Source organism: Egretta garzetta, unplaced genomic scaffold, assembly GCF_000687185.1.
Source record: "Egretta garzetta isolate BGI_Z169 unplaced genomic scaffold, ASM68718v1 scaffold18, whole genome shotgun sequence".
In the NCBI taxonomy this organism is placed as follows: Eukaryota; Metazoa; Chordata; class Aves; order Pelecaniformes; family Ardeidae; genus Egretta; species Egretta garzetta.
In genome coordinates, this window is record NW_009260616.1 from 6,708,964 (window position 1) to 6,733,764 (window position 24,801).

At 40.4% G+C, this 24,801-nt stretch overlaps 1 protein-coding gene across 3 annotated transcripts in view; it reads left to right on the forward strand.

Annotated features, from left to right (window-relative positions):
* Nucleotides 1-2,992: 2,992 nt before the first annotated feature.
* TPD52L1 (TPD52 like 1) overlaps nucleotides 2,993-24,801 on the forward strand; it is a 37,955-nt gene continuing 16,146 nt past the window's right edge. For 2 of the 3 annotated variants that reach the window (XM_009645248.1, XM_009645249.1), the window contains exons 1-3: nucleotides 2,996-3,103; nucleotides 10,834-10,982; nucleotides 24,116-24,217. In XM_009645248.1, coding sequence (XP_009643543.1) covers nucleotides 3,056-3,103; nucleotides 10,834-10,982; nucleotides 24,116-24,217 — 299 coding nt within the window. In that variant the 5' untranslated portion in view covers nucleotides 2,996-3,055. Of the gene's footprint in view, nucleotides 3,104-10,833; nucleotides 10,983-24,115; nucleotides 24,218-24,801 lie in introns of all 3 variants that reach the window. The other variant, XM_035900709.1, reaches the window with a different exon arrangement.

A 24,801-nucleotide genomic window follows, 5' to 3' on the forward strand; every position in this document is an offset into this window, starting at 1 on the left:
AACAAAGTCTTGAGAACTTTGCTTGCATACTTTGCTGTGCAATTGCTTGAAATTGTGGGTGTTAAATTCTCTAGGATGTAAATCACAGGGACAGGGTTCCATGTTTACATTCTCAATAGATGGAAAGAGTTGGGACCTCTTCTGCTTCAGGAAGCCTGTTTTCTTCCTAATGTGCTCAGTTTTTTTATTTGTCCCTTTCCTAAGCTGAAAACTAAGACAGGCAAATGAGAGAAATTGTCTGTGAGGGTAGCCCCAGACAGTGGTGAAGAGATCTTTTCAGGTCAGATTCAGGAAATGAGTTTCTGTTGCTCAAGTGGGGAGAAGAGACTGAGAAGTTCACATGACCTAGCACTAGAAGTGAAGCATACTACCTGTGCTGATAGACCTGGCCCAGGACTGAAGTGGTCAGTCATAAGTGGTGAGAGGATACCAGTGAAGCTGTCTTCAACAAAGAAGAATGGCAGTAGATGGTGAAGTTCAGGACTGAGAGCTACTAGGTGTGGCTGGAAAAAACAAGGATTGTGAAGGAAAGACAGAGACTGAGGACAGCAAGGGAAGAGCGACAGAGTAGGTTGCTCGTGCTAATGCTCATCTGAGGAAGTTTGGAATTGAAACTGACTGAAAGGCTGTGACCCACAGTGTGGTGAAGAGATGTTCAGACTGGAGCTGTGAGGTGACTGAAGCAAAGCCTTTGCAGAGGGACAGTGACCCTTGGGGAAGACTCTGATAGTGGCTTGAGCAAGAAGGTGGAGACTTGAAGGGTCAGACTAGATTTTAGAGGACTTGGATGAGAAGGAAGGTATACGAATTGGGACTGGCACTGATGAGGTTGCAGAGGATTATGCAGAAGGTTGACATGCATGTGCTATTTTGGAATGGATTGTCATTTCAGTTCAATCTTGAAGTTTGTACTTGACCATTGGGTCTAGTTAAGTGTTACTCAGTCATCTTTGGTGATTTTAGCCCATGTTGGTTTCCATTCTAACTAGTCTATCTACTTCTGTCTAAACATTGTCCAGCAATTCTGGCCTCTAATCCCAAGGTAATCCCAAACTAATGCTGTCTCTTGAGGACAGACCTGCCTTCTTTTTAGTGGAAGTATCAGTTGCTCCAAGATCACCTCATCTCGCATCTACCCCAAGACTTCCCTTAAGGGTTTTCAGCCTTAACTCTGTTGCCCCTGAGATTCTTCCTGGCATTTCCAAGAGCTGCCCTGTACTGCTGCTCCTCTATCCATGAAAAAAAGAGGCTCCTTTCAAGACTGTAGGGACTAAGTTTAACCTGATTCCCATAGCAACACTATTAATCCTCAAACAAATACCAAACAACAATTGTGTTTAGGGATGGAGGGGTATTAATAAAGGTGTTCTGGGACTGAACACATTCCTACTGAATAAATGTGTTTTTCTTTTGTTGTGACTTCGGCAATCTAGGTATTCCTGGCAAGCTGCTTTTTGGATAATAGCTAAGGTATCAACTACTTCTATATGCTTTCATGGTTTTTAAAAGGTTTAGTGCTTAAAGGTGATGCTCTATTCTTGCAGATGGTGCCAGGCAGGGGTTCAGTGCCAGCATTTCTGCTCTTTATCTTCCCACTCGGGGGAGGTTGTAATTAACGAGGCTGAGTTCACCACATTGTGCTCTGCAGTGAAGTTGATGGTATGAATCAAATCAGGCTTGCTCAGTTAAATAGGAGGAAATCCAGGTACACTGGGGGACTCTAGGTGGAAGAAATGACAGAAAGCTGGAGGGAGTTTTGCTTTCTGCATGAAAATACTAAGTACTCAGTTTCAAGTTGTTGAAAACTCCAGACTTGCTGCTTGTAACCTCCTTTCCCTATTGCCAAAACTTAACAAAGTTAAATTCTACTCTCTATGTAATAGAGTATACAGGCCTCTCTGGACCTGGGAAAGAAGTTGTTCTCTTACTCTGGGGAGCTATTATCTTACTCTGTATAAGCAGTATACAGATGTCAAGAGTCAACTGAGGTGGCTGATTACCCCTCTAAAGAACTGAAATACAGGGAAAAGTGTTGTCCCAGATGTAGCCTGGAGGAAAAATTTTCTTCCACCACAGAAACACATTGAGAACTTTAAAACAAGTTCCAAAGGAGTGAGAATGTTTTCTGTCATCTCATGTTTTGCATTGTTTTGTTTGCAGACAATGAAGAATGAGAGGCTATTAATGGCTGGAACCCCAACAATCATTCTTCTCTTTACTGAATGATTGGGACCTAGGTTATATTTTGTTTCCTCTATATATTTTATAGCAGGCAGGCCCAGGTCTCGCGAACATTTATGTATGTGCTTATCTTGATCATCATACATACTGATCCTGACCTTGGACACGCAGAAGAAGAAAGTAACTGGAGGTCCAGTAAAATTGTTCACCCTTCATGGGTTTAGATTGAGCAATCAAGGTATGCTTCTCTCTAACATTTAGAAAATTGAAACAGTAGGTATGGCATTTGCTTCTGCAAACTGTGTATGTCTGTAAGGTTCTCAAATTGCTGCAATCAGAGGTACTTTTAAAGCAAATTTGGTTTGGTTATATACTTCCTATATTGCTCAGCATACTATTCACTATTCACATCAGTGATGCACATAACCAGTTTTCTTATTTTGAAGAAAAAGCTTTCTTTTTTCCTTTTTTTTTTTTTTCTTTTTTCTTCTGTATTGTTAAAAGAAGGAAAATGCCTTGTCAGGGACTAGTGGGGTCCAAGGTGGTTGCTTTCTGGGAATGAGTGGTGCTTTCACATATTAAATTGCTTCTGTGCAGACATTACCATCTGATACTTCCAATAGCTTTACAGAAGCAAAGAGGAGCAGAATCCAAATGACCTTTAGCAGGAAAAGGTTGGTTTGGTTTTCTTTCTTTTTTTCCTACTGGGTGAATATTATATCATTCTTACATTTTAGGGGAGGTCAGTATCACAGCTGAAATAATTGATAATGGTTGTCTTGACCTTTTCAACTCTTTACTTTAAGGCCTGTTGGAAACCCAGTCTTTGCACGAAGCAGATGAAGATGTGGTCACTGATGTTGATTTCACCAATATGATTTCTGAAGAAGAAAAAGAAGAGTTAAAGATTGAGCTAGCCAAGGTAATGAATTTAAATTTCTGTGAGTGTTACTGTTTCTACTTCCTTAAACTGGAAGATGTTAATTGTAGGATGAAGTACACATCATTAAGGTATGCTCTTCCTTGTTAGTAAAATTATTCTAGGCTACAATAATGTGAAGCAATTAAATTTCCTTAAGTAGTTTTAGAAGACTAAATATCTTCTACTTAATGACTGTAGAGAGAAAGTTAAATACACCTTACCATTTTAGTCAAGGCATGTGTCTTTATTTATAAACCTTCCTTTATAAAAAATGAAAGGTGTTGTTCTTATTAGATCTATGGTATTGTTGTTATAGTGGTTCTGACACCTGATGGAAAATATTCTTTGTATGGTTCTCAGAAGAAAAGCTGATGATGATGGTTACAGACTAGACTGATGATGATAAGCACAGTAATTTCACCACGTTTTTGTTTCCTTTGGCACTGATTTGTTTAGAGAGAGTTATAATTTTTATTTGCATTTGTTGTTTGCTTAATTAAAGAACTTCAGGAGATGTCATGACACCATGAAGAGGTTTAAAAATAATACTTAATAACAAGTAGATGGGAGGAAAAAGGTGTGAACCCATGTGGTCTTTTTATTACAAAGGTTAGAGAGATCATCTAGATTCAGGCTACAATGGGAGGGTGGATTCAGTTTTAATTACTGCTGCTGAATACCACAGAAACAGAAATGACATTCCAAAATGGAAAATGAGAGAACACGCAAAAGTGAGGGTTTACTTGTTTTAAATATGAGACAAATACCAGAAATCACAGCTGTATGAAGGGGCGTGTGTGATTTTGTCTTAATTGAAATAATAAATATTTAAGACCGCAGGTTGGAAACTTCATATAGAAAGAATAAAATAACAACCTGTTTGAATAGTAGGAAAGCCAAAATGTGGGACTGTGAACATATACCCTCAAAGTGCAAATTGGGTAGAGATAAAGGATTCCTTCATAATTGTTCCGTAGTGCTCTGTGAAGCGTTTGCTGCTATTATCCACAGAACAGGCACATCCAGAGGACAGTTCTTTTGGAGAGATTGATCCCTGCCTTTCATACAACAGATATATTTAATTTAATACTTAATACTCTAAGAAGGCACATTCTTAACAACTCTCAAAGCAGTTACCTTCAGTGTTGATTTAGGATTTTCTAGTGAAACGAAAACCAAAAGATTGGTTTTTTGCTCTAATGTTTTATCAAGCCTTGTGTTTCTGAGTTGCTAGTTAATTTTTACTTCTTTGATGATTCTCTTACATCTGTGAATAATAAGAAGGAAGCTGAAACTTTACCTGTTCAGTTCATCAGATAGCAATGAGATAGGAGTTGGGATGTTCATTATTGGCTTTTCGTCAGGACCAGGGGCAACGGGCTCACACCGAAACATAGAAGGTTCCCTCTTAACATCAGGAAACACATTTTTACTGTGAGTGTGACTGAGCAGTGGTGCCCAGAGAGGTTGTGGAGTCTCCATCCTTGGAGATACTCACAAGCTGCCTGGGCACAGTCCTGGGCAACTGGCTCTGGGTGGCTCTGCCTGGGCAGGGGTTTTGGACATTATGACCTCCAGAGATCCCTTCCAACCTCAGGCATTCTGTGATTCTCTTCTCTTTTTTTGGCGAAAGGGACTTTAAGAGGCAGATGGAAACAGGAAAGAAAAAAATAATTTCTTGCAACCATCTGAGAATGATATGCCTCTCTCAAGAGAATTAATCTCAAGAATTTCTGGGCATCCTTCCTGCTTGCTGATTCTTGTGGAAGCAGGGAGTTCTCAGTGGCTCATTGTAGAAATGCCTTAATTCATGTACCGATACACAAGTGAGAGATTGCCTTTCAAATATTATGATCTTGGCTGACCTAGAAATTATTTTCTGAATTGCTCGCAGCAGTTTACTGGCATACATCTTATGCTTAACAACAAAATAAAACTGATAATTATGCTAAGAAAGGTTTGGAATTTTGAGTGAACAAAATCTAAACTTAAATAAGGCTTATGATTCTTAGAAAAGACTGTAAAAAAACTGGTAAGGCCTTGACTCCTTCAGAAAGAAACCTTTGGGGATTGGCAAATGTTTCCTTTTGAAAAGCTGTTAATCTTTACTTTCAAGCCCCCTCTGCTCCACCAGTGGTACTTTTGTTTTCTTCCATGTCCTTGTGTGTTAGGTAATACCTGTTTGAGCCTGTAGGAACAAGCACCTTTCTTCTTATTGTTCTGAAAGGTTAAAATCTTCCGTAATGCTGCAATCACTTAGTAGCTGATATAATGGGGAGCTGTTGTGAGCACCTGTTGTGCATGTATTTAAACAGAAAAAAAAAATATGTTCCATCTCTGTGTTGTAAATCTGCTGTATATATTCTCTGTCTTCTTTCTCTTCCTCCTTCCCTCCCCAACATTAGGACACTACTGTTTTTCTGATAGGTTTCTTGTATACTTTTTTCCTATTGCCCTGCTAGTAGTCTTTTTGTACTGGAAGCTTTTCAGAGTGTGGACTGACTCTGTTCTTGTATTAGTGGTCTGGCTAACACGGCAGGGCTCTGACTCTAATCGAGCCTTGGGATTTCTACAGTGCAAGTGAAATGATGTAGCTCTTACAGGAACTTCTAACAGTCATTTGAATTAAGAGGTCAGTCTGACACTTTGGAATAATAGCAGAAAATTGTAGCCCGAAAACTTTACATAAGGCCAGAAGCTTGTTAGCTGAACAGATTTCCCCCCACACACACTTCCTCCCTAGGTGTAAGGAGCGTGGTACGGTGACTCCTGAGTCGTGATGGGGGCTGAGGTTTTGAGCTATCTTTCTCACTGCTGTCAGTTGTCCTTCCATTACACTCATCAACCTCGTCATTTACTTCTTGCTGTCTTCTCCCTCCCATACCTTCACAAAAGCAGCTGTCTGGTTTGATCTACAAGCTTTCTAGCTGATGCACAGGTTCAGCTGTGTGTGTTACTGCATGTTTATTTCCAGTTTGAGGAAAGGTGCAAGTACCTTTTTCTGCAAACTTCTGACTAACTTTATTGATGAGTGTCCCTGATGTCTCTAGGTGCTGTTCACCCAAGATGAAACTTGTAAATCAACAGGTACTCAGCCTGGAGGTATAAAGTTTGAGCTATATGACTTGGTGCAGAGGGGAAGTGCCTGTTATTATTTGTGCTATGTTATTCTGTTCACAGTTAAAACTGCTTTCTTTAAAAAGCTACCACCGTAAGGTGCTTACATTTCCTTACAAATATTCTATGCATTTTAGTATGCATGTTATAATACAAAGCAAGCCTGCTCCAGGGTAACAGTTCAGTAACAGTCACTCATTTACTAAATATGATAGCTAATAAAAATGTAAAGGTCCCATGGATTGGCTTCATTGAGAGACAGTTTATGTTTGCTGTAACCTTGTGTCTTCTGACTTAAAGAGGATTATCTGAAAGAACAGTATAGAGAAGATGCAGTCTTGTGGGTTGTTGTTTTTGGCTTGTTTTTTTTTTTTTTGAAAGCCAGTGAAATGAAGGAAAAGATTATTTTCTTCTCACAAAGTGAACTTCTTTCTGTTATCAAGTACCCCCTCATAGTTGTTCTTTCCACCAGTGAAATAGCTGGTCCTTCCTTATGGAACAGACAAAAATGTAGTATTTTCTGGCTTTTCTTACAGGATATAGCTATGCAGAGAATTGATGTTCACTTCTAGCAGAGGCAGGCAGATGCATGCTGCAGTCTGGCTGCCACAGTGGTGCCTGTGGTGGTGTGCTGTGTGAGCCTGCCCCAAGGATCCAGAGTATTTCCAAGCCGTGGTTCGACGATGTGCAAGGTTTTGTGGCACTGCCCTTTCAAACTTTCTACCCCTACTATTTTCACCCGCATGCCTCCTGGCTGGTTTTGGCAGCATAACTAGGAGGTGCTGTGCTGTGAGCTAGTGTGAGGCAGCTGTGCAGGGGTGAACTGTGGTGGTGCAACCGAAGATGGGTGTACCAGTTCACAGGGGCCAGTGGGCTTCCTTGGGACAGCACTGGCTCCAAGAATTCCCTGTCAGGGGACTGTGGCCTCGGCCTGCTCCTTCTAAAGTTTTTGTCAGCATATCACACACTGCTGGTGTTGGTTGAGTAGCTCGCTTTTTATTTCTTTAAACAGTACCTGACAAAGCCTGTCCCTCGAGATAGAATCATAGAATCGTTTCGGTTGGAGAAGACCTTTAAGATCATCAAGTCCAACTGTTAACCTAACACTGCCGTTCCACCACTAAACCATGTCCCTAAGCACCACATCTACGTGTCTTTTAAGTAGTTCTCATTCCTAAACAGCCATGTCTGCCTTCCCTTCGGTAGTGATGTGTGCCTGTGGGACATATCACAGACCACAACCTCGATGGGTGTACTGCTTGTACTGCTTTAATTGATCATTGCCTTCCTCTCTTCTCCATCTCCAGCCACTTGTTCCTGCCTGCTGTGCTGTGCCCACACAGACACTTGAGCACCTTTCCACACTGGATCTGGGAACTGACCTGGCCTAAAAATAGCTGTTGTTTTTTCTGTAATGGCTTTTACCTGGTTCAGCCAGGCCAGGGCACTACACATTTGGGTGGTATAGTGGTAGGGAAAAAGGATGCTTAATCTAACTTAGATGTACACATTTAACTATGCTGGCTTCTGTTTTCTGTTGGGGTCCCTTAATATTTTAATTGCCTACTGTCTTGATCCTTAAAAGAAGCATAATAAATACTCTATTTACTATTCAGCTTACCATTCAACCCATCATCAGTATTATTCCAACCAATAGCCAAGTCTTTCTACCTCCACAATTTACATAGTACTGTGTGTATCTCAGGATATAGATAATACCAACTGACCACAATACCAAGTTTTTATTAATTGTAGTTTGTCAAAAATGCTCTGTTTTACTGAATAAATACTTCATGATTTGTTTTTTACAAGCAGTTTTGTGAGTGTCTGGTGGAAAAATGGGAAAGGTTATAGGCTAGAGAATTATTGGGGTGGGGTTTTTTTCAGACATGCCACCATCTTAAAAGGACGTTCAACCCTCTAAAATTGCCCTAAAATAATCAAAAAAGGCAAAACAAGGGAAAATATTTTTGTGTTTGTATGCTGGACTTACCTGGACTTCACCGTCCTCTTTCCATATTGTTAGTCCCAGGTTTCAGAGAGATCTACCTATAGTTGTGGATTTTTTTCTGAGTTCTCACCTTTGTGTGATTTACATGTTACTTATGTCAGGTAATCATGGGAATTGTAATGTCTTTGATGGTCAGCTCCCCTCCTTGCTTTTGCACATGTCCCACTTAATAATAGAGGAAAGAAAATACAGCTACGAACTCTGATTCTTAAGCCCATGAAAAGGGAGAAGGGAACTTTGTCCCTATATGATGCATCTCTATTCTTCTGACTCTTGCACTTAGAAAGAAGGGAAAGATGAGGGCTAGAAGGTTGTATTTCTGTTGACTTAAACCCTAGTTTCATAATGGAGTCTGCATTTGTAACAGTGGACTTTTCAAAAATGCCTAAGCAGGTGATGCCTGACTTCCATGGGAGTTAGGTATGTAACCTGCTTAAATGCTTTTCAAGATCCCACTCTAAGTCTCTAATCCTTTCTGCCTACCTCACAGTCTTGAATCACTGATACCTGGGCATTTGAGGGAGGCTTTGTATCTTCAGTTATTTTAAAACGATGGAACCTGAGGAGAATTTTGTCAAATCCAAACCAGACACTGATCTCTAAAGAAAAATAATTTATTATTGTTAATACAATCAAAAATGGTGTTCTCACTTATACCACTGAGCACATGGTTGATGCTTGCTTAGGGCTTTACAGCTTTAGGTGTCTGTTCAATGGAACAGATGGAAAGTAATTTTAATGGGCCTCAAATGTTTACATATCCAGGTACCTAATGATCAGCCTAGTGCTGGCCCATATGGAAGGCATTAATGTTTAAGTACATGTAAGCATACCGGTATTGGTTTAAGTTAAGGTCTTTAGCAGTGTTACTCCAGTAGACTTGTGCACTGAGGGGTTTGCTGTGGGTGGGAAACAACTAAAGGGAGCTCTGAGCTGCCACCTGAGGAATGCTGAAGTTTGTGATTCCTTCTTTCTGTAAGCATTTAACCAGTTACCCTCTCAGAAGAGAAACTCATCCTGCCTCTTGACAGCATTTCATCTGCAGGTTAGGAATATAATGGAGCATTAAGGACATGGGAAGAAATAAAGCAATTTTGGATTGCTTTGCATTCTACCGGCAAAGCGTTGGCATCACAGGTATCGGTGAATACTGCTGTCTGCTTCACCAGGGTTGTGATTTTGCCTTGTGTTCATAGTCTTGCTGCTTAATTCCTGGGCTGCTTGAATAATTTGGATAGCAGGTGGTGACAAAAGAGAAACGGAGAGCTGGGGGATTCAAGGGTGAGACTTTTCAAGAACAATGAGGTTGCAGCCAGTTTTACAGGGAAGTAGAACACATGAGTGTGTAAAATAAACATAATGCTGGTATTGACATCCTAAATATAGCCCTGGAGGTCAGCAACTCATTCTGCTGGTGCTTGCTTCATTCCCAGCAGCCTATGGAGTTAAATCACAGGGAGGCCATGGTTCCAGGGAACTTAACATATGGTAATCAGATACATTACCATATGTTATCCTATTAACATATGGAGGAAGGAACACAGTTGGTGAGGGAACTTCTAAACCTGAAGTGAAAGGCAGCTGCTCTGGTGTCACTTGCCCTTGTTAGCTCCAGTACCTCTGAGTGCTGCTTGTGGAATTGGCTTAGGAGGCTTCCGGGTGAAGACCGCAAACCCTGCTGGCACAGTGCTGCCCAAGGGGAGGATCCTGAGCCAGGGGCAGGCTGGTTCAGCGGCCTCTCCTCCCGCTCAAGTGTTCTGGCCCTTGCCTTGTGAAGACACTGGCTTGGTTTAAATGTTTGAAATAATGTCCGCTGCAGGGAGAATTGTATCCCTCTGTTTGGGCTGAATGGCGTCTTCACAACTTCACACAGTTTGGTTAATGACTAGGAGCTCCGAAAAGGCTAATCTGCTGTGTCTCTGAATGATTCTATGCTTTGGGTAGGACCTGTTCGTTCATGTGTCCATCTGCTATGTATTTTTATTTTACTGTTTTGAAATATGTAGGGCCTAAAACATACAGATAAAACTCATGTGATAAGGATGTAACTTTTTATGATACTCTCAAGTCATATGTTATCATGCGATTTTTTTTTTTTTTTAGCCTGCTCCTGAGAATTTGCCTCTTTTTTTTTTTTTTCATGAGTGGAATACTAAAAAGCTGCAAATATGAAGTTAAAAGCCTGTGTATTCAAAGAGACATATCTGCCTGAATTATCCAGTCTTCTCTTGTTCTGCCCATTCCCATTTTACTAGTGAAGGGAAAGCTGATCTTTGAGACTCCTAATGCGCTAAGGCAGATCTTGGTCAAGTTGCTCAGTAGTCACTTCTTTACTGGAGAATTCTCTCTCTTATTAGATGCATGCGTATGATGGTGCACGTAGGTGGCGTAGTTTGAGATGTTAATTCAGTGCAGTGTCAGCTCTGTTCTGGACATGTCTTTGTGATCTCCAGAAGCACTTGAATCTCTGTCTCACCAGTCACCTACGAAAAATGCAAGTTTATGTGAGATTCATTTAAACTCTTAATATCGTATGTGTTTATCATTCTGTGGGAACAGGCTAACACCTTTCTCCTTTCTCCTCCCTCTTTGTGTCTCTCAGCTAGAGGATGAAATTTCAACTTTGCGGCAAGTGCTAGCAGCCAAAGAAAAGCACCTGGTTGAAATTAAACAAAAGCTTGGCATAAGTCTGATGAATGAGCTGAAGCAGAACTTCAGCAAAAGCTGGCATGATATGCAGACCACTTCTGCGTGAGTAACAGACCTTACACAAATTCATTCTTATATGTTGTGTAGCATGTTGGGGGTACTGTCTTGATGAGCTCTGGTGTAATATTTAGCAATTGAAATACTTGCCAGGAGGAGCAGGTGGCAGGGACAAACATGTCAAGCTTCTCAGAGCAAGGAGACCTGGAAAAAACCCTTCCACAGCAGCAACGTGCTTTGCTACTGTGTCTTGCAAAATCACAGCAAGTAGAACTGTCACGGCACTGAGAAGGTTATCTTCCTGTTCCATGACACTTTCCTACAGAGTCCTTGCTGAGGAGCAAAAGGACCTTTTTTAATCTTGGTGTATTACATATTTCAACTTTCAAAAGAGAAAATGTAAAATAATAAAACTAATAAAAATTACCAAAATGTTAGCAGCTATTTAAAAAAAAAACCAGTACCATCATCTGAATTATAAAGAATACTGGCAGGGTTAGCTGATGTGTGACTCTGTTTAATTCCTGCTTTTGGTTGCCCAAAAGAAACAGAAAAACAAACTGTTGGAGTAACTGTACCATCTCTGAGGTTATCATAAGTCTTACATATGTTGAGTTTTTTGTTATTTTCCAGCAGTGTGTTCTTAGGCAAGTCCCTGAAGCCTCTCATAGCCTTGGTTTACCACTGTGCAGAATGGGTAACTAGTTCACAAGTGTTCAGTGAAACTTGCCTTGTGTGATGTGGAAGCAGCTTTGGGTTCCCAGGGTGAAAGGTAATGCAGAAACATGAAGAACTCCACTGCTGTTGTTGAGATGGTTTTAACTTGATTTTAGGTTTGCAGGGTGGTGTTGGTTATTTTTTTTTTTTTTTTGAACCAGGCCAATTACAGTGTGGAAGTCTGTTGGTCTAAGTCAGTTGCTGACTTCCAGGAGGGTGACTTTTAAACATGCACCAGTTCTTGGATGAGGAAGCAGGGGAGGGAGGCTATTTGGGCTGCAGCTTGCTGCGAAGAACTACTGGTGCAAGCCTTTTGTCTCACATAAGGAAGGAGTTAAAAATACACATACGGACATAGTGATAAGACCTATCCTGAATCTGCCACAAAAAAATATTCGGATAGGTAGTGTTACTTGTAAGCTTCGTGTTACTTGTAAGCTTCAAACACTTTTTGCTCTGTATTTCTAATGGAACGTCACTGAGAGAGATAGCAAATAAAAAATATTAATTTCAAAGCTCTAGGAAGGCCATGGGAATTACTGAGGGGCTGGTCTCAGCTTCATACTGATCGTTATACTTACACATATGAGCATGCCATATTCCTCTAAAATTTGTGGGGCTGAATTAATAGCAACATTGGTAGAAAGAACCGCCCACCTTTCATCAAGTGCTGTCTGAAAAGTTATTTGATTATTTTTTTTTTTTTTTTCCAATTGACAACTGAATTTGACACTTATGGGGAGAAGCAAAAGTGAGCTGCTCCACAACAGAGCTGAGCTGGGCATTGACAGCAAGGCAGGCAGGGCAGTGGCATCACCCACGAGGGAGCAATCCCACAGTGCCTGAACAAAGAGAGCAGGGCATGTCCAGTGACAGTAAAAAGGGTCAGGTGAAGAGTTCAGATCTCCGGGTGAGTCTGTAGCAGTAAGCCATGTCCAAGGTCAAGCCAGGAAGTCAACTCTGTGGGTCAAGATCAGTGAGGTATCTGGCCAGATACAGGCACCAGTAATGTATCTCCGGCAAGGACCGAGGGCTTAAACGCAGTTTAAGCTTTATTGCAGCTCCCAAGCAAAGGGGGGGAGGAGCCTAACAAAGCTTCTCCCAACTCTTTCTCACACAGCATTGTCACCACAGTCTTACCCGAGGTTACACAGTTGTGCAGTGTCAGAGCTGGCCTTGAGCCCAGGCGGAGCAGGGGGGAATAGTTTGCAGTGCCTCTTCATGCACTCAGGGCCCTGACAGAGACTTGGAAAAAATATGTTAAAATGTACATTTTTACATTAAAATAATAATTCTTTGTATTTTAATGAAAATTCAAACAAGGCATAAACCCCTTAATAGGAATTGTAGTTTGTATGTCTCCTATCTCTAACTTTTGGACAGTTTCTCAGCTAGGTCCTATTTCTGATGACGTGTCACTAACAGGGGCACCCATGTTGGCTCAGTGAGGATGTCTAGCATGTGCTAGGAGAGGACAGTCTAGAGACACTGAGCTTTAGAAGAGAGGAGAGGCACAAGACACCCGAAGAGTTCTGGGAGACCCTAGCAAAATTTTAAAACAAAACCTTTCATTTTTACTTGAAATTTGGTAGCAAATTCCAGATCAGCTTTTCATTTTCCCTTCACAATGCTGACATTTTCCACAAGGATAGCGAGACTTAGGAGACTTTATCAGTATGATAGCTGCTACTTTTTGTTTCAGATGAGTTTTAGAAACAACAAGCCATTAGGTGGTGAGTGTCCACAAATAGTTATGTGGAACTGAGCAGCAGGAGTCCATTTGTGCCCTTGAAAATCCTATGTCCGTGGTCCAACTGCTATATAATTCTGGCTGACACTCATGCCAGTACATTGATGCCAGTACAAATCACGGTAATCTGGCGTTCTTCAGAATGGATGTGTTAAATAATAGAGGTGATTCATTGCTGCTGCACCAAAATAGCAATGGGACAGCATTACTCAGTAAGATTCTCTGATTTAGTAAGGATGAAAAGCCTGTTTTAAAAAATAAAAGTTCAAAATATTTACATACCTGTACTTTAGGCTTCTAAATCCACAATTAGTAATTTCAAATTTTAAAAAGACCCGTTTTTAAGGAGGCAAATTTTGCTTTCATTCAGTCTTACCTAGTTTTGTAGCTGCTGTGCTTTACTGGAAGTTAAGACCACTTTTCTTTAATGGGGAACTTTTCAAAGCCACAGAGAACAATTAAGCACCAAATTTGTGTCCTCTTATTGTTAAGAATGCTTTTAAGCTCTCCATTTAGGGATGCATTCTTAGCGTTAAAGTGGACTTCGAGGCAGAGGGGTGGACTTCTCTCAGAAACAGTTCTGTAAAGTGTGTCTGAACAACTAGTTAAGACTCGGGACCTAACACACAGGGTGGATGCCACCTGGAATGGCTCAATTTAAACTTGAGATTCTGACTATTTTTAAGCATTTACTTTTTAAATGGTTGGCCATGGGTAGCTTAGGGGTTAGCCTGAGCATGCTTGACATGTTCATGTCAGATATCATCATTAAAGGATTGTTATGATTAAAAAGAAAAAAAAAAAAGTCATAGTTATCATACTGAGGAAAGCTAGAGCTGGAGGTCAATGGGCTGATGTCCTCCATAGATTGAAGATTATGTCAGGGTCAACATACAGTTCTGTACAAAGCCTGTTTCCTTGTCATTAATTCATGCTTTAAGGTATGCAAAAGCAATTCTAACTACCTCTAGTAAGACATTATATTTGCAACAGTAATGTGCAGCTTTATTTTGTATCAAGTCAGCTTTCTTTTATCAGCTTTGTTTTTCTCTAAAGAAAACCTGTAATGTCTGCATTTTCATGAAATACACCTGAAGTCATTCACTTGTTGTGATAAGCGGAATGGTAATGCATTTTTCAAGTTCCTTGGTCATTTCCTCTGCTATTCTTCAGTGCACTGATTTTTAGTATAATGTATGTGTTAGGGAAGGCAGGGGCTTCTACTATAGAGGATATCAGTAACTGGAGAGCGCCTCAAGTTTAATTTGCTTTCATGGTGGTAACGCATTCAACTGGAATGGCTTCCCCCACACACCTTTTTAAAGATCAAGTTTCCAGTGAACAGAGGTGGGTGGATATTCAGATAGCTTCTAGCAATGCAGTTTTTAAATTTATATTTTAAACATAGATAATTCATTCTTGTTTAGATGCTAGAAGCAGGGTAATGTTGGCGGATTTCAAGGTTATTTATTTTAGCTTAAGAAATTATTAAAAATATCTTTACAGGGATATTTACAAACACCATAATTGAGCTGTTCTAATTAACATTTTGCTACAAAGGAAAGGTTTTATGTAACCTGAATGCAATATGTTTACTTAGTTAAAGCTGTTTGATTGGTGGTGCTTCAATAAAGTTCCCACAACTCTCCCTACCCTTCTGTACTTCAGATTTTCACTGCACAGTGCATTAAGGTAAGAAGATAGCTTCTATAAAGGCTGACCTAGTTCTATACAGAATTCACAGAATAGTTGAGGTTGGCAGCAATGTCAGGAGACTGTCTAGTCGAGCTCCCCCTTTCAGAGCAGGGTCAGCTAAAGCAGGGTGCTCAGGGCTATGTCCAGTCAGGTTTTGAATATCTCCAAGGGTGGAGACTCTACAGCCTCTCTGGGCAACCTGTTCCAGTATTCAATTACCCTTACTGTGGAAAGCCTTTACTTTTGTTCAAATATTTCTTGCATTCAATTTGTGCCCATTGCCTCTTGCACTTTCACTAGATACCACTGAGAATAGTTTGCCTCTATCTTCTTGACTCCCTTTCGTCAGGTTATTTATACACATTGATGAGGTTCTCCCATGAGCCTTCTCTAGGCTGACCAGTCCCAGCTTTCTCAGCCTTTCCTCATATGAGAGGTGCTTCAATCCCTTGGACATCTTTATGGCCTTTTGCTGGACATGCTCCAGTATGCTTCCCCCTGTACTGGGGAGCGCAGAACAGGACCCAGCACTCCAGGTGTGGTCTTAACCAGGGCTGAGTAGAGGGGAATCACCCTCCCTCAACCTGTATTCACTCTTCCTAATGCAGCCCAGGATACTGTTAGCCACCTTTGCTGCAAGGGCACATTGCTGATTCACGTTCAACTTGTTATCTACCAGACCCCAGGTCTTCTGCGAGGCTGCTTTGCAGCTGGTTGGTCCCCAGCCTCTACCGATGCATGGAGTTATCAATCTCAAACTGCAGGACTTTGCATTTCCCTTTGTTGAACTTCATGAGACTCCTGTTGCCCCATTTTCTTTGGACAGTCAAGGTCCCAAGTAACAGTATTCTTCAGTGCAGTCACAGAATTGCATTGCATTATATATGGAGAAGGTTACAAGGGTTAGTTTGTCCTCCTCACCAGTTCCTCACGTGAAGCACTAAGGATATCGATCCACTAGATACCTTGGCCTTTGCAAAGCGTGTGTGTTGTAACCATGCGCAGCTTTGTCTGTCCCTCAGCTTTTAATTTGGTGCTCTTCTGTAAATCTCTGGAAAAAAACAGCAGGGTATTATAATGTTGTCCTCTCCAGAGATATTTTGGTACTACTGAGTTTCTAAGGCACAAGCTGTATCTACAAAATTACCCACCAATAACCTCACTCCAGTCTAATAGTTCCTGGAAGCTCCTTTGTAATTCTTTCTGGAAATGTTAGCAACTGTTACAAGGCATAAGCCTCCTCTGTTTTAAATGGATAACCTTTCAGCCCATGGATGGAATGGTAATATAACTACAGAGATAGCTTCAAGGGAGATGAATATGGTTGGTTTTGCTAGTAGTCCACCCCCCCCCAAATAATACTCCAGACGCTCAGACCACTGTAAGCAGCAGTTTTGCCATGGCCAATAAATTATCAGAATAGCTAAAAACTTAAAAAATCCCCCATTCTCTCCTTGAGGACTGTAGTAGTGAAATGCAGTGAAATGTCTCGAAGCCCATATACTTAGTGATTCCAGCCAGGGGATTGGGAAGCCTTTAGCATGATGGAAAGTGGACCCATGCAGGACTGCCATCTAGGACAGGAGTCTCACAAAGCTGTGTTTTCAAAATGACTTTTCAGCTTTTGCCCTCACAGACAAAAATTGGCACTTGTTTTAGAAAGGGAAAACCTCATGAATTAGAGACCAGAACCAAGAGAACTGTAAGTGCCAGCTCTGAAAATTGTGCCTCCTAGGCAGCGCCTGGGGCTTACTCGGGTGGTGGCTGCCTTTTGAAGCCTTTTTAGGAAGGTTTCAATATTGCTGTGCTCTTACATATAGTACTTAGCCAAGATCTGGGACGAGAGCATTCAGCATGCACTTGGCCTTTCCCTCCAGAGACAGAATAAGGCTCTTTTCTTTAACGGCTAGTTGAAAACTGTGTGAGCAGGCTTACTTCTGCTGATAGGGAACCTGAGGACAATTGTATGGGTTTCCGCAGATAGTAGGACCTTAATGTTTTGTAATTCAAATTTCTGCCAGGTGATGAGAAAATAGCAGGCAATTGTTGTGCTGCATGTGTTTTGGACTTACAATCTATGCTACCTGCAGTCTTCATGAGTACTTTAAATATATAACTTTATATTTTATAACTCTATATTTTATAACTCTATATTTTATAACTCTATATTTTATAACTTTATATTTTATAACTTTATATTTTATAACTTTATATTTTATAACTTTATATTTAACTTTAAATATATAGCAGTGTGTTCCAGAGGTTCAGAATTTTCTCAGGAAGTCAGATATAATTTGTGGACAACCGCAGGCCTACTGTGACTTTTAGGAATTCAGTATACTGTGTTCCCACACACATACTTGTTATGAGCAGTAGTAAAAGAAATGTGGGTGTTTCTGTTCATTGCAATGTGAAATCACCTTTTGACATTTTCTTCTGTAAATTTGCAAGTAAATGTAGCAGTTGTGTAAGCGAAGAAATAGGCATAATGTGCTTTAATAAGCACATTACCTGCGTGTGAGCCTGTGCTATAGGGAAATAAAGGGAGCCTCCCACTTCCACTGACTTTGTGTCCTTTGGGTCAGATGAGGCAATGCTCATGCCTCTTTTCCACATGTGTCTCTGGCCTTGAACTTGGAAAGGTGGAGTAATGGAAAATAAAGTTGGAGAAAGGACTTTGAGAAGTTAACTTAGGCTATTCTCATTGTCCCTTTTAGAAAAGATGTACATCCACTTGTTTATGCTAGAAGCTTCAACTAATGGAAATTCCCCAGCAATCCCAGGTGATCTGTTCCAGATCAGTGAATGTAGTGTTACTTTCTCATGGAAGAACCCACTCTAATTATGATTGTGCACCAGAAAATATATACACATATATTTATAGATATCTGTATGTATGCATGTCTAACTGTAAGGAGGGAAGGGAGGCCTGAGTGTAAATCGGAATCTCTGAAATGACCAAGATTAAAAATATCCAGGAAAGGATCAGTGGAAAGGGGAAAAGGGGAGGGAAGGGGGAAAAAGGGGAAGGAAGGGGGGAAAAAACGGGAGGGAAGGAGGGGAAAAGGGGAAGAAAGGGAGAAATTGAAGGAAAAGGAGAAATTGAAGGAAAAGGAAGAACAGAAATGAAGCAAAAGGAAAGAGAAAGAATGAAAAGGAAAGGAAATGGAGGGAGGAAATGAAAAGAAAGGGAAGGGTAAAGAGGAGCAGGAGAGGAAGAAAGACAAAGGAAAGAGAAGAAAGGGAAGAAAGGAGAGGATGAGAAGGGGAAGAAGAGGAAAAGGAGGCTAGGATATGTTTAATCTGCATAATTTTGTTGATCTAGTGTACAGTACAGAGCCCACAAACAGTGTTATTGGCATAGTTTAAGGTGTGATGAACCGTGAAGTTGCAGCCTGGAACGTCTTAAGCTCATCTGTGCTTAAGCCAACACATTGTGCCTTTTCTACTTGGAGATTAACTGTACCACAACTGCTTGGTTTTCCCCTGTTCTATGCTGCACTGCACAAATAGTGCCTTCCACACAATTGTATTCCCAATTTTTCCCAAGGTTTTGAAGGTCACAGTGCAGGACAGCACAGAATATTTGTCACCTTTGTCTGGCACCTTTCCTGACCCGTGACTCTCTCCAGCCTTCTGAACAGTCATCTGCCGGGTGCTGCGCACGGGTTTCTGGCTGCAGGCATGTCCCCCGCGATCTGCAGAGGTTTGGTTCTCTCAGCTCTGCCCTTCCTCTCTGTGGGAGAGGAACTACCTGGGGCATACTTCCTCTGACCGATTTAGGCATATGTACCCATCCAAGTGCCAGCACAGTTTCAATTAATTCTTAACATACCTGGCACAGGGAAGAACATCTGAAAAAGTACATTTATTGTTGTTTGGTTTTGAAGTTGGAATGAATTTCAGGTAAGCACTAAAAAAAAAAACCAACCCCACAACACCTTAGAGTTCATTTGTGGGCAATTTCTAAGAGCAATATGAATGCTCTTAGAAAATGTTTTATGTACGTGTGATCTGCCATTTATATATGCATTTACTTCATTTGAGCATTAGCATCATTTAGTTAATGGTGAGCCCCATTTTTCACAGAAAATCGTCACAAAAAGTTTACTAACCGCGAGTTTTTCAGAGATCCAGATGCTTTACATCGATTCCAGAAATGTCATTCTTGAGCTGACTAAAGGTTTGAAAACTGAAAAGAAGCAAGCTCCATAGGGCATGGCTTGTGCTACCAGGCTCTGCTCTACTGCATGGTTTTGTTGTTAATTGTTTGCATTTTGTTGCATCTTATGTAAGCTTTATGACAGAAGAGGGTTGCTCAAATGGATTAATTTTGCCAGCAAGCATTGACGGAGAGGCACAATGCTGAATGAGAATGTACTAACTAGCAGATGCACTAGTTTTACAGAAGCTGAATTTAATTTTTTTTTATAATTTACTGTAGTAGGTCTAATGTGCAGCTTGCCATGCCAAACATGAATGTTGCATTTGTAACGTACTTCTGTCAGCAGTCTGCATACTGCCCAGGAAGGTTTGATTTAACTCTGCCGTGTGAAGGGTGATTTTGTATCAAGTTGAGATGAAATCAGGTAGCACGCAAGATGATTATCTTGTCTTACCCTGCAGGTGATGTTGGTCATTTAAACATGTGGTTCTCTGACCTCTCTCTATGCCTGCTGCCTGTCTGTACTCTATCTGAAGCACTATTTCCTTCACACGTTATGTTTTATGAAACAGCATCTTCTTTCATTTAGTTTCGTTGGCTGTAGAAAACAGCTAAGCAAGACCTGGCTATCATATGATAGTACAACCTAAACACAGTATACGAAACTGTCAGGTGAAAAAGGGGTCAAAATATGCTGCAAATCTACTTTGCCTAATTAGTATGTTACAGTACTGGTGATGTGTGTTATCCTTAAACCTTCTTTTAAATCTGGTGAGCATATTATCAGAATATAACTGCAATGTCAGCATATTTTATGATAACCTCTAATAATCAGTTTTGTAAAGAAATACCGTATTTTAAAAACCAAATTGTAGTCGGAAGATGATGGGTGAAATTCTTAGGTGAATGTGATATGCAAAGGTACTGTTCAGAATGACACAGGTGAAATTTATTTACAAGTTTACAATTATGACAGCAATTCACATAGCCTATTTGCTTAATCTTTCCTGTCTATGAAATACATCATAAATATTTGCTGTTAAGTGCTAGGTGAAAATCATGGAGTATGACCCTCATTAGCCACTACCAGCAATTCCTGTGTGCTATGGAGTATGTTTAGATGCCACAAAACCAGAGAAGGCATTTCTACTCTAGCTGCATAAATCAGGTAGCCTGTTTCTACTTTTATTAGTGCTATGGGGGCACCTGGCATAACACTGTTAAACTCAGGGAGGTTATGGTGACTTTTTATTAGTGTAAGAAAGGCATAAAGCCTAATGATGTGTTTGTGTAAAAATGAGCGCCATGAGCTGGATGGGAAGTGGTATTTCTCGAATCTCTGTGTCTTACATTCTCTGAGTTTGTTTCTGTTGGATCATTTCTGCCTTAACGTTCGGGGTCACTGACCTTATTTCAGCTGATGGCTGGCTGCCTGTTGAGATGCTGTCGCCCCTCCTGATGAGCTGGGTGGCCAGTACTTGCCCACGACTGCCAGCAATGGCTGCTCAAAGAATGAGCGTCTACACTCATGGTAGATGACTTGGCGTGCTGGAGCAGTTGGTGGTGTTAGGAGGGCTTAAAGCCAATGTTAGTAGGTCTTACCTGGCATATCCAACTTTATTTCTGCTCTTAAAGGTTTCTGAAAATTATGTAAGCGGTTTAGTGCCTTAAAACAAAACTGCAAACTGGTGTGTGTTACATGAGGATATGAAAATTGCTGGCTCAGATTATTAATGCCACATGCAACTGAGAAGATGCCCAGAAGTCAGAGAGAATATGTTGGAATATGTTGAGATCATTGATACCAGAGTGTTTGGCAAGGTATCAAATGAATGCTTTAAACACGACATAACTAGTGATGATAAAAATATCTGAGCCAAAATACTGTGCTGTATATCAATACAAACATACCTACCTACAGTAGGGCAGTGTGCTCCGTGGAAAGATAATTTATTTCTGAAGAAGGCATAGTGATATGTATAATGCTGGAGAGACAGGGATGGGGGGGCTTGATTTTTAAGCTAACTATCAGTGAGCTCTGCTGAGATGCAGATTACAGTTTCTTGGCTCTGCTGGCAGGTATTGCATGTTGCTCTGCATTTTTACATTTGTTGGGTTTTTGCTCCTTAAAGCTGCTCTTCAGCATTGCTGGGGTGGGTTGGGGGGGTGGGGGGAGGTTCATGCCAAAGGTCATTCTTGCTGAAGTTGGTGCTGAAAAAAGACCAGTTGTGTAACAGTCTTAGCTGGATTTACACTGTTACGTAATGTCGAAAGCATTAGGAGCAGAAATGGAGTCTCCCCATCTTTCTTACTAGTGGAAATACTGGGGAGGATGATGGGTTTGTGGGATTTACAGAGAAAACACAATATTAGTTGGAATGCCAAAATCGATGTCGTTTCAGCCAATTCCCAGAAAGTCTGTTCTGACCAATGTAATGTTCAGAAATATGTAGGGGACTCTAATGTTTCTCAGTTAAAGTTGAGTCTGTCTGCTGTATGGGGCATTTGGGACTATTCTCTTAACAGTTTTACACAGTGTGAAGAACCTGCAGCAGAAAGGTAAGGCATGGAGATGTTTCTTCATAAAGCTAAGTAGGCCTGTGAATAAAATGAACTCCAAGATGGCTTTTTCAAAAAATTAGTTCAGAAGGATATCTGCAAAGTATTCTACTAGGTACAGTCAACCTGTACATAAATAGGTGCTGCTACCAAGGACCTTTTAGACCTGGAAGTCAAGTCTTGGACTTCATCTTGTCATCAGCAAAATTCTACTTGTGCTGAATGGTTTAGGAAGTTTCTCTGTTAGGAAAATGTCTAAAGACTTGTTATGCAATAATGTAGGCATTTTAAGAAATGCATATAGGTACACACACACACACATATATAAACCCACCAGCATTAGAATATTTGCTTAGTTTGTTTTTTTTTTTTCATAGGGAACACTTATCAAAAAGCTACATGCTCATAGTTTGACTGAAGCATTATTTATGTCAGTTTTAGGGTCTCACCCCACTCTAGCTTATATGAGAGTATGTCCACTGACAGCAAGAGAATGACAGAGCTATCAAACTAGTTAAGCTAGAGAATGAGGCCTCAGTGAAATAAGAGCATTGCAATCTTGCTATGTCCAGGGACAGACAGCAGGGCTGAGGAGAAAGGGGACCCAGTGAAAATAATCTTTTTGGTCATCTTTGTATTTTGCCAGAAGAAATAAAACAGGCATAAGCAGTGCTCCTACCTTTCTAATTTGTGCTCCTTTTGTCACTGTTGCAATATTTTAGCCCTTGTTGTCATTCGACATTGCGCATGTGATTGATTCAGCTCACCTAACTCTAGTTTTCCAAAGGTTTGGTACCCTGGTCAAAGTTGCTCCCTGTAGACTGCCCTGCTAGTCAGTGAAAACGGAGAGAAGCACCTTCACACAGCGGGCCATTTCACTCGGCACTTTTAGAACTTGTTAGGTCAGTAGTCTGTAAGATTTGTGGCTTAGGAACATAAAGTATTCATGTTGGGAAAAATTAACTGTTGATAGACAATTGTCTGAAAGAATAGATCATTACTTGGCGTCTGCCTTCTAAGCTGTGGTTTGTAAAACGCAGTCCTCAGCAGAGGACTTTCAGCTTTACTGCTTCCTCTAAAAGGACCCGACATAAAATGTGATGTGCAGTATTGCAACTGTTAATCTCTTATGTACCCTCCTGCCTCCACAAAGTTATACTGCTTTCATATACCTAAAAGTAAGAAGAAAATACTCTGTTTCAGGAATTAGGCAGTGGGATTTTGGTACAGATTGTCGATCCTACGGATTTTGTTCAAAGGAGAAGTAGAACCAGTGGAATTCTGTTTCTGAATTTTTCACGATCATTTCTTCAGTTCTTGTCTGCCAATGCACACTGCAGGACGCAAAGCTGATTACAATGTGCTCTCCTTTTGTTACTAGGTCAGTAGTTCTAATTCTGAGCTTGTCTGCATCACTGGGAGTATCAGATCATTTACTCGGAAGGAAGCCTCTGACATGCTCAAAGTTAGTTTACTCAGCAAAAAAGCATCTGTGCAGAAAAGCTTATTGAATACTATGAGAATGCAACTTAACTGTACTGAAGGGTCTGCGTGGGTTGGAGCACATATTCTGCATCAGTAAATTAAGATGATTGTGTGCCTGAATGTGTGTGCTATACGTGAAACGAGTGACTTCTAAAAGGATTCAGTGCTATTAAGAATATGCATTCGCTGTCTAGATTTTTTTCATCTATTTTTCTCTGTGTCCCCTTTAAAGAAATTTTTAAAAAGTAAAATTGTAGCATATGGAAACAGATTTGATCAATTTTGTCTAATCTGAAATGTCAATAAATCTTTTTGAAGTGCATGTACCTAATGTGTAAATGTACCTAATATGTATATGCATGGAAGAGCAGATTTTGTATGTCCTGATTCTTTTCTATGCTTTAGACAGCAGATTTTGCTACCCAGTCAGTGTCTGCTGCAAGAATGCTTATTTGAGTTAAATTTATAGAAAATGTATCAAACAGGTATTCAACAAATCACTGCCTTCTACTTTTAAACAGCTTGTGCTGACCTACTCAGGGGATGTTATCTGCAAGGGGGAGGGACATAGTGAAGGATTCTTCTGGAGAGCGTTTTCTAATGCTAGCATTAAACTGCATTTAGGAAGCTGTGGAGAAGTGGGCAACTTGTAATTTGTTTTGTGCTTCAGTTGTTTTGTTTCTTAACCTTTCAGTGGATGAGACTTTTAAGATGTGGAAGTAAGGGAAAAGGGACTTAATTGTAGGGGGTTCCAGCCTCTCTTTTTTTAACACTTGTCACTATTTCTGTTCTGTTTTTTGTTTCCAGTTACAAGAAAACACATGAGACCCTGAGCCATGCAGGACAAAAAGCAACAGCAGCTATCAGCAATGTAGGAACTGCTATCAGCAAGAAGTTCGGAGATATGAGGTATAGGGATCTGCTGCTTCTCTGGTCTTATTTTGAGGACAAAAATATAAGTCGTCCGTCAGCTCTTTTTCCTTCTACATTAGTGTCTTAAAGCTTCAAGTACTTAGTAGTCAGAGTATTTTACAACATTTATGGTTACAACCAGAAAGAAGGGATAATGATGAATGAAGATGTAATTCTTATTTGAGTCCTGGTTAAAAAAAAAAAAAGTGCAATTTGAATTCCTTTTGGAATAACTTTGCAAGGTCCAGGAAACTTACAAGTAAAACAGAATAAAAAATTGCTGTTGGATCTTTATTAACCAAATTTTATTCATACATTGATTCTGGAGACCACCATCACCTGAAGAAGATAAGCCTGCCTTGAAGCTGCTTGTGGAAAGCTAAAGCAAAAAAATATTTAAGGCTGGTTTTTATCAGCTTTTTCAAGATGTACAAAGCCAAGTTTTGTTCTGCAGTTGTATGTATAAAAATGATATGATGAAAGTAACAGGAGTTGAGGTCAGGAGAACTGTCACTTAAATGCAACTTAAATGTCAGGCTTTGTATGTTGATATATGTTTAAAAGTGTTGGTCTTAAAGTTC